Raw genomic sequence first — 19,469 nt, forward strand, 5'->3', positions numbered from 1 at the left:
TTAGTGCAACTCCTCTTAAACCGCTGCACAGAATTAGTTAAACTTTGCAGATATTGTACACAGTGTGTAGATATGCATATTACCAGGAAATTCAGATTCCATTATTTTTGCCGAGTTTTGCCTATTATTGAAGAAACTTTCCAGCTAGGTAATAAGGAAATCCACTGTAATCAGCTTTTGTAATGAAATTTTATGTGAAATATTTTATGACATTAAAAACCCCTATTGATTTTGAGGTCAAAATATTAATGATTTAACACACACAAACACACACACAATCTTGGGTAGTTCTCACCCCCCACCCCTCTCAAATCGTTGCTTTGCCTTAAGGAATTTTATAAGTACAGTATATAAACAAATTCATATGACTACATTATAATTTTGTTTCCATCAAATATTTAAATGTTTAACTTGTCATGTGTTGGACATGGACTTACTCTTATCAACAAATCGAAATCACTGAGGAATTTTAATAACAGTTTGTCTGCATAACTCCTGCACTGAATTTCCTGAAACTTTGTATGTATTTCAGACATAATGTATAGATTTGTATATTACCAAGAAATTTTGATTCCATTATTTATTTAGAAACTTCAGCCCAATTAAATTTGTAACATACAAAGATTTGAATGTCCTTATATGCAAGAAGTTTTGATGTGATGATTTTTTGCAAGTAATGCCCCTTTCTGAATTATACTGTGTATTTAAAATGCACTGTGTCATTCATTACGTATTGCATTGTCGAGTTTTGGGGAAGCGTGGGGTATGTGAACTTGCTCACTTTTTCTTTCATTTCTTTAATATCATTTAAATCAAGTTTTGATTACGTTTAATGAAACAAATAAACGATTGCTTGTTGTCAGTTTCATTAAAAATTGCCAGTAACTTAGACCCGCCAACCAGAATCGCCACCGTACTCACGTGTTTGCTATTTCATGGCTGTTAATAGAAATTGAAAGGAGACTTTTAATTTAATGTACGATACTTACTATTCGAGTTAAATCTGAATATAGTTTACGGACATCATCTTGTATCTAGTGTATTCATAGAGGAGTTAGAAATAACTCTGGTGCACCCGTTTCAGAGTTTATTTGCAAACTTTATTAATTTACAAGTATAGATTTAGCAAAGGTAAAAGTAGTATGGTTAACATGCAGTTTTCAGGTATTATAATTTTGGAAAGTTTTAAAAGATCTTTCATTTTTATCATTTACCACTTGAAACATTTTTTTCGTCAAACGAAAGTGAGGAAAGCTTAATTTTTTAACAAGCTGAAAACAAATTTTGCAAGGATAACAATAGCACAGTACTCAAGAAATTACAAAATGTATCATGAAACTCTTTATATGTACATGTAATATATACAGACAAGTTTACATACAATGTAATTTACAATAATACATGCGGTTTCCCATACATGTTTACTTTGCAAGTCTTAGTATAACACTTGATCTTCTGATATTAAGAGTTCCAAGCAAACAAGCAATGAAAAAAATGGAAAGTCAAGATTTAATGACAAAAGATTTAAACTTCTTTGAACGAGGTTGAAAGGAAATAACAGTAGACATCAACTGTATTGTCCTCCCTGTCATCTACCTCAGGTGATGTTTAACTGAGACAATAGTCTGTCCCACGCATTCATTCCCGGTGTCGTGGAGACTGTTTTTGTTGCAATGGTTGTAGTTTTGACCGTCATTTCTTGAATACTCTTAACATTGCTTCTTGATGCCGTATTGGTATTTGTTGTAGTGGAATTAGTTTTTGAAGATATTTGTCTATTTCTCTGTGTTGTGGACTTCATTTCAGCAGGAGTTGTCTTCACAAATACCGGGGATTTTGTAGTTCCTTCTTTTTTTGTCTTCAGTATAACAGGGCCTAAAAACAAATGTTTAAAGAAGTACTCGCATTAGCTGTGAGATTAGAAAAAAAAAATCAAAGTCCAATGTTTACTCTTTACAATTTATATAGAGATGTGCATAAAGCACACATGCATGCACTATTGATCTTCACTAGCAAACACGTACTCTATACCCAATGATTATCAGCAGGTAACTGTTAATTTCAAATCCACTAAAATTTGCTTATAACGAAATCTCTTATCAAGACATCTTAGTTAAAGATATACATGCTATAACTTGCTTCAGTTAACACACAGTGGGATTCGAACCCGCGACGTAAGGATCAACTCCTTACTCCGCGACTCTAGAGCGAACGCTCTAACCACTGCGCCACGCGGGCGACTCATTATAAATGATCTTGTTAGCAATAGCATCCTATCATTGGGTTGTATTTTGACTGAATATTTTATACCATTTGTTGGGCCTTTATTCCTACACTTAATTTGACTCTGGATTACTCCGTCTTCCTGATCAATACATAGGAATGAAGGTAGGTGTAACCGGTCGACAGGGGATGCTTACTTTTCCTAGGCACCTGATCCATCTTTGGAATTTCCATAGGTCTGCGTTTTATGCCCTGTATCTTTGTAGATTTTTTGAGACCGATCATTGTACGTTATCTTCACCTTTTATATTAATGGATTATTACTGTACCTTCCTTATCTGCTGTTGGCTGAGATGGGCGAGAATACAGTGCTCTGAGCTCTAAATGCCTCTTCCTTTCATTTACGACACTTATGATGATCCGCTTGATTTGATCCATATCTTCTGTGTCTTTGTTATTAGTAAAATCAAGTAGAAAAGAGAACGTCACTTTGCTTAGCGTCTGTCTACAACCGAATTTGATCACATAATACAGTAAAACCTGATTATAGCAAACACGCAGATTACGAATTGACGCTTACAAGGAAGTGCATGATTTTCATTCCCCGTAAGTTTAAAATATTGTAAACTTAATGGATGTAATGAATTACGCTTATGACGAAGCAAATTGCCCGTCCCTGGCACTTTGTTATAAGCGTGTTTTACTGTATAGAGAAATCAACTGCCCTCATGAAAAGATATTGTTTGCTGAAATCATTAATCAACCTTTTTAAAAATATAATAACTGCGAAGAAAGATATTCAAAAGAGAATAATTTGACGTAAGCCAATAAAAAGATGAATTAAAAATAAATAAGAAAAGAAGAAAATATAGTATTTGGGGCTTTTCATTGTATGCAATTTTTTTTTTCGAACAATGCATTGAATCCTTCATATCTCGAAAATTTATAGGAAGAATTACTTTGATGATAATCTTTATCATTTTATATATATATGTATAAATACTGTATAAACTAAAGAAAGTGCGAAAATTACTTGATTACCTAAAATTTTCGCACGTAGAAATATGACGACAAATTAAGGAGGAAAGCTACAACTTTTTCGTAATTAATACATTTTCATGGAAAAAAATACCTCACCTGGTGTCCACACATTTACATTCAATAAAATGAGATATAAGTCCTGTTGAACGAAATGCATCCTTTACCTAAAAATAAGCATTTAGGACTATAATTTAAATACTGTATGTATATACAGGGATATTTCGCCCCCGTTTTATTTTCGCCCTACTGACAGGTGGATTAAACGGGGGGATTTAAAGAACACAGTAGAATTTCTTCAACAAAACTGTAATTGGGCTAATTAAAACGGGAAATATTTCCAAATTTAAAAGAGCGAAAATAACATGGGACGAAAATAAACCTGTATACAGTAGATCTAAACAATTTTACAACTTTCAACATAAATTTTATTTCTGTTTCTTTAGTTAATTTAAATTATGGTACTTAATTAAAATCTTCCTGAGATACATAGTTTTTTATTAATTTTATTTTTTTAATACATAATAATTGAAGCAAATAAACACTTTGCTATAAACACTGTATTGCTGAATAGTGTTTATTGCAATATTTAAAAGTTGAAAATCAAGTAAAATTCTTTGACATGGTATAAAGTTAACATGAAATCACGCCTACATATTCTTAGTACCTTCCTACAGAATTCAGCCACCTCAGCTTCCTGTTGCTTCTGGTATATTAGCGTGTCATTGTAATTATCAACACTGAAATTCACATGGAGTCTCACAATATCTGAAGAGAGAAAATAAAGGTACCGATTTAGGAACGACTTTACTTTACCGGTCCCCAGAAAAACGCGCTAAAATATAGTGTCGATGTAGGCGACTTCAGTATAATATGAGATCGCGTGAGCGATCGAAAAAAAATAAAAAGTATGAGATTTCAAGCCTTTTTGACCCTAAAATCGAATTCTACGGTAAAAAGTTTAGTTTAAAACTTCGTTTTTAAACTAAGTTTTTAACCTCGTTCTCTGAAAAAAAGTAATAAATATTGTTTATTCAGTGAAAAGGAGACAAAAAATAATTGTCAACGAAGCGCGTGCGGCGCATGCTTAGTGCCGTTTCTTTCGTACCTAGTCATTTTTTCCTAATATCTCGGATGGTATGCGAGGACTAACCCAAATCTCACAGGCGGAGACATATGGCTATGCTGACTAACCCATGTGCGAGGACTAACCCTAATCTCTCGGATAGATGCGAGACTAACCCTAATCAAGCGAATACTTGTGCAAGGACTAACCCTATTCTTTCAGGTGGGTGCAAGACTAACCATAATCAGTCGAAAAATGTGCAAAACTAACCCTAATCAGTTGAGTGACGTAAATCTTACGTCATAGTGCAATGAGCGCGCGGATCTTGCGGATCTGGGGACCGGTAAAGTAAAGTCTACCCGAAATTTACCCCGTGCAGTAATTTTCTAAAGCGCCTATATACAATATTCATAATTGGACTTGGTCAAAATAAATGACTCAAACTCTGGTCCTAAGTAATCTTTCAGTGAAAATGAACATTCAATTTATGGACCCGCGTTTTTTTTTTTTTTAAACTATATGATTTCAGTAGGTTGAATCTAAATCCAAAGAAATGATGCTGATGTATGTTAAAAATGAATAACTATACACTTTGAAGCAATTGATTGATAGATTGATTGATTGTATGTTGTTTAACGTCCTTCTCGAGAATTTTTCACTCATATGGATACGCCACCATTACCGGTGGAGAGCTGCAAATTTTGTCCTATACTCGGCACTTACGGCCATTGAGCACTGAGGGATCTTTTTCGTGCCAGCACCTATTGCGACCTCGGTTTATATGGTCTCATCCGAAGGACCGGTCTCCACGTCCCACAGTGGGAATCGAACCCGCGACGTAAGGATCAACTCCTTACTTCGCGACTATAGAGCAGACACTAAAACCACTGCGCCACGCGGGCGACTTGTAGTCATTGAAAAGAAAAGAATGTTGTAACAAATTTCCTTATAAAACATTCATTTTAAATTCTATGGAATGGTAAATGTTGCAGAATGATGAGTTGAATGTATATGTATTTTTTATGAAAATATAGGTCTTGTTGTTCAGATGATTCGCATTTACTGTTTCTAAATAAACTTCAACCCCTCTGGGGCCTCATTCTTGACACGTGATGATTATTGCATAACTCGTTAGTTTTGTGGTATATATTATTATGCCAAATCTGACCTTTGTTCTAACTGAATGTCCCTATTTCACATAACTGTCTTACAGGCCATACTTATCGTATATTCAAATACTCAAAAAATGCACTGCATGATAATGCAATCACATTAATTTGAGGTTTTTGGAGTACTGTGGACTCTGTATTTTAGAGAACAATATTTTGGGGTCATCTCCACGCACTGATCACGAGGTTCACGGTTGTTGTAATGGGCATTTATATTTATACAATATTTATTCAATTTTATATACATAATATCAAGTTATCTAACGATGAATAATATCATAAATTCAGTAAACAAAACAAATCATGAACAGGGCAAACACACGGACCCCTGGAAACACAAGAAATGTGATCATGTGCCTCTCTACCGCTCCCGACCCCCTGAGCCTTATGTTGGAAAGTTTTCCTGTGTTTATGTCCAGCATTACTGCTTCAGTTGAATGTAAGACTAATTTCCACTATTTTCCATTCACTTTCTTTAGTCTTCATGTATGTCCCTTCTATCACATATGTATACAGCATTTAAACACATCATTTAACAAAATACCCAGCATTTGTTTACCTCCATTTAACTAACCTCGGTGGTGGACATAGCTTAGTGTTACACCAACAGCTGCAGCAATGAAAGTAATCAGAATGATTAGAACTAAAAACAGCACTGCCATTTTGCCTCGTTTTGATGTATCCTTATTGAGGAATCCTCTGTCCTTTTCTGGCCCTAAAGACGACACATCTGAAGGGCTTCCAATCTCACCGAAAGTACTTCCCATTCCCAGGGAATTAGTGTCGATTGATCTAAAATTACTGTCGGTTCCACAACAGTTTTTTCTATTACACGTCAAGGATACCCAGGTAGGATCTTCTAAATAAGGTACAAACTGAAAGAAGACATACACGTATATGCCAAGGTATAATATTAACCAATACATCCAGTATATAAGGATACATCCAATAGGGATAAGAATTTTTTTTCTAAAGGTTAACTTTTTTTATGAGCTGGAATATCCGCCTATCATTTTTTTTTCTCAGATTATTAGAAAATTAATTTTTCCTAGCCGACAATATAAATTAGTACGCAGTTCAAATATAATAAAATAACATCTTATTGGCAACTCAAGGTTGACTAACTCGTACCTGCTAAATGGAAAGCGTCAACTTGAATCCACGTGATGTTAATATATTAAATATATTATTTTAGGATGTAATGATTATTGACCAGCAGGAAGCAGTCCTCCTAGCTCACCTGAGCCAAAGGCTCAAGTTAGCTTCTTCACCAGAACCATTAGGCCAATTTCAACCAAACTGGCCACGATGCATCCTTAGGTAAGGGGGATTTAAGTTTGTTCTCATGAATATTTCAAGGCAAGATAATTAAGAATTAGTGCAAAATATATGGCAGTTTTTAAAAATCATCATCTCGAAAACCACTGGGCCAGAAAAAGATAAAACTTGTTTGAAAGATTCAATACTGAGTTTGAAAGATTCAATACTGAGCTTGCTTCTTCTTTTCTCTAGACAAAGTTCTCAGGTAAGCCATGTGGCCTTGGGCTTTTTTGTACGGTTAACAAACAGCGTATGAAGCATTTTATTCTTAATTTCTACAGACATTGCATCAACGGTTTACAAAAATTTTACAGATTGGTTCTTACAGTAAGAATTAAATATTTAAATATAAATTAATCAAATAATTATGGATAATAAACATATAGACTGACGAAGTTGATTTTCTGTATTTGATGTAAATGCAGTTCAAGGTCTTCTTGTAAAGGTGTTCCATACTGTCGAATCTGTGCACGTTTTTTTTTTTCATTTCATTTCATTTATTTTTTCTTGGTAAAGTATTGTAGTGGATGCGTGCAGTTCTAGCCGGTGAGTGTGTTCGAATAATTTGTATACTTACTCCTTATACATTTCAGTTGTAACTTTGGTAATTTTATTATTAAAATAATCTCTTTCAGTAAATAAGGTGTCGAGCGATTATTCTGACCATTGTTCTGTATGTCATACATAAAAATCGATGTTTTGGTAGGAAGGATTGAATGATTGATTGTTGTTTAACGTCCCTCTCGGGAATTTTTCACTCATATGGAGACGCCACCACTTGCCGGTGGAGAGCTGCAAATTTTGTCCTATACTCGGCACTTACGGCCATAGAGCAGTGAGGGATCTTTTCCCTACCAGCTCCTGCTGCGACACGGGACTTCGGTTTATACGGTCTCATCCGAAGGACCAGTCTCCACGTCCCACAGTGGGATTCGAACCCGCGACGTAAGGATCAACTCCTTACGCCGCGACTCTAGAGCAGACGCTCTAACCACTGCGCCACTGATAGGAGGGATGGAGTGAGAGGCGATATTACTGGGGCTGCGATTTAGGAAGTACAGCATGATCATGATGGTACATCGCTGGGCTTGGACATTCCTGGATTAGTGTCATGTGCCGTGGTAGAATGAGATGACGGGATTTCGGAGCACCTGCACTTTACAGCAGTAATTATGAAAAGTATCTTTCAGTGATATTAAATAGCTGTTACTTTTATAAAAGTTTGATTGATTGATTGTGTGTTGTTTAACGTCCCATTTTTCACTCATATAGAGACGTCACCGTATACCGTTGAAGGGCTTTAAAATTTGACCTTTACTCGGCACTCAGGGCCATTGAGCAGTGAGGAACGCCTGCCGTGACACGGGGCCTCGGTTTTTAAGGTCTCATCCGAAGGACCCGCAACTTTCACTTCAAAGTGCCGAGTGCATGGCGAAGGAACAGTTGCTACCCATTTTTTTATCGACTTAGGTCAGTTGTGGCCTCACAACCTTCCGATCATGGAGCGAGCGCTCTACCGACGGAGCTACCGTGAACGGTCTTTTATGAAAGAAAACATTCATAATAATATATTTATTATTATTTATTAAGTTCAACCATGCTTTTTGTATTTTCTCTTAAAAGAACTTGCATGGTTGACATCTTTGTTGGTTTTAATATCTGACGCGAGTTGAATCATTGCTGTTACAGAACTTACAACAATAATTATGTAAAGTATTAGAGTCTGTTAAATAACTGAATAAACAGTTCACAGCTTTGTTTGTCTTATTGTGAGATTGTATGAAAAATTGATTAGGTGAGGAAGAAGTCCTTATTTTTAAATTTTGTTTGTATTTTTTGTTGTTGTTTTTTTTTAAATTCTGCAGATATTTTTTTCCTTATCAACTGTACATAATTCAAACAAAACCCATGACACAGACCTTATCTATTTTTTTTTTACACTTAACTTTTTTTAATAATAAAATTTGAAGCTCGTCAGATCAGACGTTTAAATGTTCACTGTTTTATGAATTACAATTCCGTTATCAAATATTAGTGAAATATCTTTTGCGCGTCAAGGATTACAACTCTCTTGATCCAGTACGGTATTTGATTAGGTTATGAGTTATGACTCGTTCGTGGCTGCGAGGGTAACTAAACACCCTAAAACCTGGTCACAAGTGACAATTTTAATCGCCTAAAATTGCTTAAATACTTCCGATTATTAGTATGCTCTATATATCAAGATGCAAAGACAGAATAAAAATGAAGTGAACGCAGAGAACGGTACGGGGTGAGGTTCCCAGCGGGTCAAGCCCTCGGAATCTCTTGGGTTTTTACTAAGTATTTCAATTATTTTAATGGGAAAAATTACACTATTTCGCTTTTCTTTACAAAATAAAAGATGCGGTAATACTGTTTTTAACGCAAAAATGAATACTTCTGTGGAGACTTATTGAATATGTAATTGAGGCTGAAAATTTTAAAACATGTACATGTTTATATGTTGGTATCATCTACTCTTTTTTAACACTCAACAACGAGTATAATAAACGTTATTAACACAGCGTATTTTAAATCATACAGTATTGTATCAACGCATTCTACGATGCGATTGGAAGGAGATGGATGAACAAGGCGTGCAGAATGCCTTAAATTTCAGATATGTAAAAATAATGTCCAGTTTGTGAATTTAGTATTTACAGTAAAGTTCTCAATATTGAAATTTATGAAATTCTGATTAACAAACCGTTTCTGAGAAATTTTCTCATTAAATATTATTCTGTTATTAAAATGATGTGGTTATCCTAGGAGTCGAAAACTAGCAATAAAAACCCTGAGTATCTATAAACTTTAAGTCTTCCACGCTTACCACTTCGCTACACAGCTCTTGATGAATAGTGGCATTTAAATTATATTTGTGATGTGATCTTTGACTAAATTGACTGCAAGTATTTCTCGGAAAGATGCGATTGTTGTTCAAAAAAGTGTGACTTTGAGGCATAGTGGGTCTTAGCTCCATGTTTTGTTAACAAAAAATTGTTTATTTTTACGCATACATTGAGGATAAACTTCCAAAAAAAATTGAGTGAAGACCCACTCTGGCCACTCATATCGAAAAATTATGTAAAGGTATGAGAAAATGATAATTTTGCCCTATTTAGTGTGTGTATGCTATTAAATAGGGTAATAAAAAGGGGACCAAGGGCCGGAGCGCCAGCCCCCCCCCCCCCCGTTTTAATTTGTACACGTATATGTAGAACTTGTACGTCCATTATCCTAAATCAAGCAAAAACATCTCTTATTTGTAAGAATTTGTCAGCTTCCGGGTGCCGGACCCCCACCAGGGCCTTGCCTTTGATCAACTAGGGGCTTCAATGCAGCCCCCCTCCCCCTACCTTTTATTGTGCCCCCCTCCTCCCCCGTTACAAATATCCTGGATCCGCCATTGATTAATTTCATTTAATCTTTGTAAGATTTTTTGCAAATTGTAGAGATTTCACATAACGTTTACTATGAGGTTATACAAAATATTAACGACAATTTTGCTGAATTGAGATTTAATTCTTCACTTTCATGTTTGTAGCACTAAGGCACTTCGCTCACCTTGATTGCCAATATTCTTTATTTCTCAAAGATCTTTTTAGAAAATTATCAGTGTGTTACAGAACATTGGTAACCAATATATTTGGTTTTGACAACGATTTTAGACAAATATTTCAAATTTTATTATTGTAAAAAAGATTTGAATAGAAACAATATGAAACAAAATAATTTTAAACACAAAATTTTTGCTAATGATAGATTTCTTTCTCCAAAAAAAAAACCCTCTCCTTTTTTTTTAAATAATTTTTTATGCCCCCGTCATCGCAAATTCGGGGTATATAGTTTTTGCCCTGTCCGTTTGTCTGTTTATCTGTTTGCCCGCAAAAACTTTGACTGTGACCGTGGAGTTTGACCTACTTTTGAAAAACTTTACCCTTTTTCAACTTTTGATCAGTTGGTGTTAAGACTTCCATATTTTGTGCATGTGTAGTTCTTATAACAAGTTCTTCCCCTACGTACCATAAATTTTGACATTCACCTTGTAGTTTGACCCACTTTTAGAAAACATCTTTGACCATAACTTTTGAATGGTTGGTGCTTTGGCTTTCATATTTACCAGGTATATCTATTGACATAAGTCTTTTCTCTGGGTAACATTTTCTTTTATCTCTTGAACTTGACCTTGGAGGTTGACTTGCATTTGAGAAATTATAACCTTCGCCATAAGCTGCCATACGGGGGCATTGTTTCAAAACCACATCTTGTTATTTGGGGGTTCGGAAAATGACGTGTACGCATTTGCGTACAGACCGGTACGGAAAATGACGTGTACGCATTTGCGTACAGGCCGGTACGCGCCTGAACTATCAATTTTAAAAGTAGATGTTAATTGACATGTAAGCATGTTTCATAGGGCGGCGCAATAATATCGATATTCAGGTATATTGCGATTTGTTAACGTAAAAAATATCGTATTTTGATACGTTTTTCCAGTACCGATATACCGGGAAAATGCTTGGGCTTTAGATTTCTAAATATGAAATTACAAATGTCAGAAACGTTTTCAATCGTGACAAACAATACCAAACAGTAAAGGTTTCAGTTGTATTGTTGCAATTTCGTTACCAAACTATAATGAAATTAACTAGATTTTTTTTTATATAACGTACATGTACTTATAAAAGTTTTATACACTCTGCTTATAAATGGAGGTTAATAAAAGAAGAAAAGAGCATTTTATCTGTTATTAAAATATTGCAATACATATCGCAATATGGTTCCAAAGATCGCAATATACCGCAACACAACCAATACCCAGCCCTTATATTTCAGTTGTTATCATTACTAAAAGCGCGATCAGGTTAACGTTACCCTTTCTTTTTAATGAACAAATTTTAATACTCTGGTATTGTTTGTATTTTCATCAAACCTTACCTTAGAACTTTCAATCCGTGGCCGATTTTTATACACATATATTCCATTTCTTGTAAATTCACTTAAGTTTTGATCCATCTTGTCTCAGTACTTTCATGTATCGGTTTAAACTCTTGCGCTCAAGATACATTTCACCTTGACGGCTAATGTAAAATGCCTTATTTTTTTTAATATGTTGAAGAAATTGTTGTTGTATATTTCTAAACATCCACTTATTTACAGGAAGTCATCGTGCGACTGGCAGTGACATTTGTAAATATCACATTATGAACAAAAATGAAAATCGGTAATTCACTCTTTCTTTCCGTACGTTTTTTCTACTCAGAAATGCAGCCAGTCCGTACGTTTAAAGAATAAATTGAATATCGCGTTTATTTGTAAATCGTAAACTAACGTAATTGTCAATTTACATCCCTAACTCTCACATTATTTTTTTCAAATATGCCACAATTATTTATAGTCATTAAGGTCATGTGGTCATTTTTCTCCTCCAAAAGAAAAACATCCGCACAAGGTATTTGTAATGAACATTAAAACTTATTTGTAAATATAAACGCAGTATCATAAGACTGTAAACTTTTTCCATGATTTAAACGAAGAAATTATCAAACAAGTATGTTCATTAATTTTATTTTTGTCCTATGTCACTTTAGTCGTACAATAATAAAATCTGACCTCGTGACACACCAGGTGACGACAGCGTTTGAATGTTTTACTTACTGTCAAAACAAGCCCTTTATTCGTACAAATTAAAATGAATGGTATTTCACGCTACTGAAGATTGCTTTCCATATTAATTATGCAAGAAATTATCTGAGAAGAGATTGTGAAAAAGGAGAAAGGGCATCAAGAACTGTATATAGGTTGATATTATCAAGGTAAAAATTTCCACGATTCACATCTGTTGAAAATAAAGAAGCAGTTCTGAAATCATTTTCATTCATTTTATTATTTTTATTAATTTATTAAATGCTTTTAGATCTAAAAAAAAAAAAAAAAAGTTTTATACATTCTGTTAGTTAAATATTTTTCTGGTAATTAACAAGCAAACCTCTTTCGTAATATATTTTCATCGCGGGATTGTTCTGCAAGATAAAAACCCCGATTTAATTTCTAATAGTTTTGAATATATGATGCACCTAATTGTACATGGAATTTTTTTTTTGTGGAATCATTAACCGCATTCTAAATGTAAATTGTCATATTTCTAGACCATTTATCATCAGAGTGTACGTCTCTTCAACACACAGTGCTAATTTTAAAAGGGCTGTGGGCAACGTCACTCACCTGAAAGACAATCCTGACACAATTCACTTCACCTAGGAATTAAAGTGAGTAAATCTGTTAAATCATTCTGGTAAAGGAGACACAAGTTTGAAAATTTAACCAGACGTAATTATTCTCGTTTTTTTTATCTTGCATGCGAAATGAATTCTTTCTAAAACATATTCCCAGATTATCAGCGGTGAAAACTTTCTCCACCGAGAAAATACAGAGCGGCTATGTTATGCGTATTTTGAATTCTGTTAGGAATTGATTCTGGAGAAATATTTTTATTCGTGGGGTTAAATGTTCGTGGGAAAGCAAATTTTATTTGTTTATAAGGACGTGATTTAGTGGTAACACGTAGATACAACAGATTCAATGAATACATGTAAATAAGTTGCCAAATGTTTTTCTTGGCCAATGGGAATGTAAATTCTTGGATAAGAATGACAAAGACACTTTACGCATGCTACGGCTTGATTTGAACTTGTTTTTAAATTTAAATGCAGATACTCCTATTCTTGCTAATTTTAAATAGACAAGGTCTTTATACGTTTTAAAGAAAATATCTAGCAACCGAGAGAAAATCAAAGGAAAATGTTAAAAAAAGCAAAATATATTTTTTTAAAAGTTGATTTAGACAGATGCATGGACAAAATCCCTAGTCAGTTTTGCTATGTATAATGTGAGATATTCACTTTCTGTGTCTGATATAAGGAGGGACGCTCCATAATTCAGGTAAATTCATACTTTTCCGGAAGGTAAATTTTAAATAATATTTTAAATTATTCTAACATAAGATTCAAATAATACGTCGAAGTGTAAACCAGAACATTTTGCGAACAAAAAAATTGCATTTTCTGAAAATGAAAGGTACGAAAAACTGTTTAGTGGACTGTGGTACATGAAGCCAAAGGGCATCAAGTTAGAACTTATCATTTATTAAAATAAATAAATGCATTTTTAATTATGTTAGAGATTTGCAATCCAGAGATCAGAAAATCGTGTCAATTTTCGCAATGGTTCATTGCTTTTAAAATAGAAAACGGTAGATATATACCAAGCCACGCAAATATGTAAAAGATACCCGAAACTTTAAAGAGCGTTAAAAACAATGTTGAACTGTGAGCTTGCATGGTTTTGATTTACACATAAACATAACTGCAGACTGGGTTACAGTATTAAGTTTTGCTATATATTTTTTATAAAATTGCACAATTTTGAGTAGGCAGTCTTATTTCTGAGGTTTACTTTTATATTTTGTTCGTTTGTTTGTTTGTTGTTTAACGTCCTCTCGAGAATTTTTCACTCATATGGAGACGATACCACTTGCCGGTGGAGAGCTGCAAATTTTGTCCTATACTCGGCACTTACGGCCATTGAGCAGTGAGGGATCTTTTTCGTGCCAGCACCTACTGCGACACGGGATCTCGGTTTATACGGTCTCATCCGAAGGACCGGTCTCCACGTCCCACAGTGGGATTCGAACCCGCGACGTTAGGATCAACTCCTTACTTCGCGACTCTAGAGCAGACGCTCTAACCACTGCGCCACGCGGGCGACCTTTTACATTTTGTAAAACAATTCTTATACAGATTTTAGTACCAATAAATACATAGCATTTAGCAGGGCACACGGGTTTGTTTCAGTCGAGCAGGTGCTTGAATACTGTATCATGTGCAGGACCTAAACATTTCCCCTCAATCCAGTATACAAAAATTTCAACACGCCCTAGATTTTAATGAATCTGGTAAATTCAAGAAAATAACACCATTTTTAAGTAAATAAAGAAAACCAGTCCTAGTATAGTGCAGATATGCCGAAATCGGGATGGAGATTCATGAATTGTTTTGTGTAAGCCAGGCTTTAAATCTCGACCGAGATACTGTAACATGTATGGCAATTGCAGTACAACCAATTATGTAAAGGCACAGGCCTTTAGATCGCTTTAATCCGACTTACAAAAATCTGGGGTGTAAAAAAAATAAAGGTATGGAACTCATTTCATAGGGTACCTCCTTTCGCCAATAAAATACTTTTAAATCACATGATCTAAAATTTTACTTTCTATTCATATCTATTTACATATAAACAACCTACATTACTACCAAAGTTCATTCCGAAATTCGGTATACTCCCCGAGATATGCTGAAATCAATTCCAAAATTGACCTATATTTTTTACTCGACATTTTTACCCCAAAATTTTCATAAGTCGGATTTAAGCGATCCAAAGGCCTGTGTGTAAAGGGTTCCCTCAGTTGTAAATTAACACATACGTATGTTGTGACATCACATGACTTTGTTGAGCACGTGACGGTTTTATTTTTCAATTGTTGCGAGTATACCCGAAAAGTGCTCGGGAAAAGTCATAGTATTACTTGTAAAAGAAATATTTCATAATAGTATCAACTTATCGATATATTTAAGGATATTTTTCCACTCGGAATCGTAATCTATTTTCAAGCAAAGTCATTAAGTCATTACACATTTTGCCAAGCAAGATTCAAGAAGAGAGCAACCTCCTCCTCTGGATTTCCACAGTTGAAATTAATCGTTAATCACCTGTGTCAAACTCTTTTATGCTCATAAAATGAATTCTACATGTACCTCTACCACGCAATTTAAAGTGTAGTTTTCGTAATCGTATTGTACAAGCTCAATTCCAATCAAGGATAATAAAACGAATTTAAAAAAAAATTGAATTATTTATATTACCACACTCCAAATTATGTTTTTGATATTCTATAGGCAACTGTAATATTTACTTTTATCATATATTGCACCTATCGCTGAAAGAAACACATACAGACGCATCATTATACTTATTTTGTACAGAAAATAACGTAGTTGTAGAATTTCTATTCACATATATTAACTGGTGAGTGGCATAATGATTAATGAAGGCAATACACTTTTGTCAACAGAACATGCGACACATATGTATTAATGGAATGCCATTTCACACCTTGTGCATCTTAAACTTGTCACGTGATTAAGGTATCAATTACTTGCTGGTATCCTGATTTGTCCTCTCAGTGATTCAGACAATGATTATGCAATACTTCTCTTACTAATAATGTATATTACAATGTATGCACCTTAAGATTTAGCATAAAGATTAAGCTAAAGTGTACTTTAATACTAAGAGATACAAACTCGGGCTAATAACTATGCCAGTTGCAGCAGTTTAGTTCTTTTAATTGAAGATGATCACATATGTTCCATGTAGAATTAATTTTTTGAATTCCTAGGTTCACTTCATCCACTACACACAGGCATTTCATATTTATCTGTTAAACACAAACATGGCAAGGGTCAAAATAAAGGTCAAGTATCCTAAATTTAAAAAAGAAAAAGAAAACTCTTAAGACGTAGGAATCTCACATGTGGAACACTTACTGCAGAATGCTAACAACTGCTTAAGAAAATGATAGAAGTAACTGTTGGTATACCAAAAAGATTTTTCCAATGAGATAAAATAACTCATTTGACTTCAGAAAAAGAGTACTCTGTATGTTAAACGAATTGCACATGATGCTTTTACTTAATTGAAAAATCTGTGAAAAAAAAAATAAAATTGTGATAGCACGCTGTCATTTACATGTATATGTCGACTAGACATTAAAAACACCACAGTCTGCCTTTTCTATATCAACCACTATTATAGCAGTAGGAAAATATAATTTTGTAAGTGATATGCTTTTGCCTGAAATGCATTGTTAATCTTTTTTTTTTTGCATTTTGAACTCCACGCAAAGTTTCTGCTGAATTTCATGCTAATTACTCAATTTAAATAAGGCATCGAAAAATCTATTTGCATTTAAATTCAATCCAAAAGAAAACGTGCTCAGTAATTAAAAAAGGTTCATTTTATTTAGAAAGTCATTAATGTATTCGCATCCTGTTACACATGAAATGCCTTTCCCTTGAGTGTTGTTATCCTACTGTCAATTTGTTCATGCGATATAGTAACTACTCTGAGCTTGAATTTTCCCATTTGTTTAGATTATGTCATTAACTGCTATATTCATATTCTCTATAATTCATTGTTTATTTATTGAAAATTACAGCATTCTGTAAAAATATACCTGAAGATGAATTGGGACAATTCATCTTTAAGTGCATTTTTACAGAATGCTGTTTGATCATAAAATTTTGTAATAAGTAAGAATTTTCCTTTAGGTTAATATTAAACTGAAATATATTGGAAAGGAGTAACATCATGAATAAAACAACGCGAAGCAAATTTTACCCATCAGAAAAAGACTTGCAAACAGGGCGGGTGTGAAAACAAGACCAGTTGTAATAATTGCAAGTTAACCGTAAATGTATTGCAGTATGATGCTGCTGTCAACACCTAGTTAGATACAATAATGTACCTAGACTACTCATTTGTTGGAGCTTGTGTTTTAGGAAAGCGGGGTTTAAAGATTGAGTGCTCCATTGCTTTTCTCCCTTCCTGATGTAATAAAAATGCATTTCTGTTAAATTTGCTGAGAATAAAGTCAGAATTTCTTATAACAAATATCATACTTTATTATTTTTCTCTGTTATTGGAAGCTATCTGCTTGGCTCAAATTAGATCACATGATCAAGCATAAAACATATTATAAAATGGGTGTTTTTATCTTGAGCTTCTAAAAAAGCTATTAAATCTGGTGTTTCTAAAATTATAGACGTTCTTCTGTGAAGCAACAATAGTGATGATGATGATGTCACAATAGTCTTTATAAAAGGGATGTTTCTAAAAATAGATACTTAAGCTCCTATTCGTAATTGCGACTTCATAATGCGTATGACTTAGAAACAGAGATTTTTTATTAACCGATATAAAAAAAAATACAATAATTATTTCATTGCCGTAGGAACCGGGGGGCATATCGACCTAGCACTTTGTGCTTTCTCTAAGGTCTATGTATATAGGGACTAACCTCTCATTCGTTTAAACAGTTAATAGCATGTCCCTTAGATATATCAACAACTATGAAAATAAAATTCTCACTTCAAAAATTTTTAGGTCGCCCGCGTGGGGCAGTGGTTAGAGCGTCTGCTCTAGAGTCGCGAAGTAAGGAGTTGATCCTTACGTCGCGGGTTCGAATCCCACTGTGGAACGTGGAGACCGGTCCTTCGGATGAGACCGAGGTCCCGTGTAGCAGTAGGTGCTGGCACGAAAAAGATCCCTCACTGCTCAATGGCCGTAAGTGCCGAGTATAGGACAAAATTTGCAGCTCTCCACCGGCAAATGGTAGCGTCTCCATATGAGTGAAAAATTCTCGAGAGGGACGTTAAACAACATAAAAACAAACAAACAGACATCAAAAAATTTTAAGATAAGCAACAAGCAAAAAGTTTTTCTCTATCAGAGATTATAAAAGCATATTTAAAAAATAACCTTATTTTTGTCAAGATTAATATATTTTTAAATTAATCGAGAATTCGTTTTGATATAGCCTACGTTTTTAAGCATGTGTCAGTATTTTAAAAAACTGGAAATTTTATTACAAATATCATACTGTTTTCTCTAAGCTAGTTCTTTCGTTTATTTATTCACAATCTCTTAAAATATCAAATGAAGTCTATGAGTTCGTACTTTCAATTTTCCTACAAACACTTAATAGCATATCCTTTCAACACCTTTGACATTGTAAATCTCATTCATTTTTCTTTCATAAAATTAATACAACTAACATAGGTAAGTTTGATTCTGCAATAAAGTATCTAACAAACTGCGGGGTTGAAGACCTTTTGTGATCGCCACAAGACATACCTTAAATTTTTTTGAATGAATCGCCTCCTTTTGTTTTTTTTCTCTGACAATTTAATAAAAATAGTCTGTACGTTTGTCGTATAATTAAACCGTAAATATGACATTGTTGTCGAATCCATTTCGACGTCATTCAGTTGAATTTTATAGAGATAACATATTTTTGATACGTTCAAACAAGACTTCATTTCAAGATTTGTCATTAACTTTTAAATGGTGCAGTGGAATTGGTTATCCTATTAGTAGGGATAAATCCATGTAAATTTCTTCAGGTTATGTTCGAAAATTAAAAGCAATTTTACGCATAACATCTTTAATAAAACCCATTATACAATTCAGACCAGGAGTCTCTGATGAGACTGTAGCTCTACTGGTCTGTTTGTATAACAAAAGAAAAGTAGCACTTGGATTTGAAACATTGCAACATGCAACAATAAATAGAATTATGTATCTTAATGTAGTCTACTTTTGTGACAAGTTATATTGAAATCAAATGAAAACTAGGAGTAGTAGCGTTTTGAAAGTATTTCACGGAAATTTCTATTTTTAGTACCGGTAACCATGACAACACCATTCACCCAAATAAAAAAAACAGAAATACATATTATGTATCGTAGTGTATTCTAACTGTGTGCCAAATTAGATTGAAATCAGACCAAAAT

General features: G+C 34.0%; 1 protein-coding gene across 2 annotated transcripts; it reads right to left on the reverse strand.

Annotated features, from left to right (window-relative positions):
* Nucleotides 1-1,372: 1,372 nt before the first annotated feature.
* On the reverse strand, nucleotides 1,373-11,930 carry LOC133198602 (uncharacterized). 2 transcript variants are annotated; one of them, XM_061334659.1, is made up of 6 exons: nucleotides 11,776-11,930; nucleotides 6,071-6,371; nucleotides 3,929-4,029; nucleotides 3,361-3,428; nucleotides 2,553-2,728; nucleotides 1,373-1,875 (listed from the first exon to the last, which is right to left on the reverse strand). In XM_061334659.1, the coding sequence occupies exons 1-6, from the start codon at nucleotides 11,851-11,853 to the stop codon at nucleotides 1,598-1,600; spliced, it is 1,002 nt and encodes a 333-aa protein (XP_061190643.1). In that variant the 5' UTR covers nucleotides 11,854-11,930; the 3' UTR covers nucleotides 1,373-1,597. The 2 variants fall into 2 exon arrangements, with proteins under 2 accessions (XP_061190643.1, XP_061190644.1); XM_061334660.1 differs by lacking the exon at nucleotides 3,361-3,428 and adding an exon at nucleotides 3,807-3,827 and having other exon boundaries at nucleotides 2,553-2,646.
* Between the last annotated feature and the right edge of the window lie 7,539 nt (nucleotides 11,931-19,469).

The sequence above is a fragment of the Saccostrea echinata genome, unplaced genomic scaffold (assembly GCF_033153115.1).
Source record: "Saccostrea echinata isolate AGI-Se365-2 ecotype Australia unplaced genomic scaffold, CSIRO_AGI_Sech_v1 ptg000033l, whole genome shotgun sequence".
Classification (NCBI taxonomy): domain Eukaryota; kingdom Metazoa; phylum Mollusca; class Bivalvia; order Ostreida; family Ostreidae; genus Saccostrea; species Saccostrea echinata.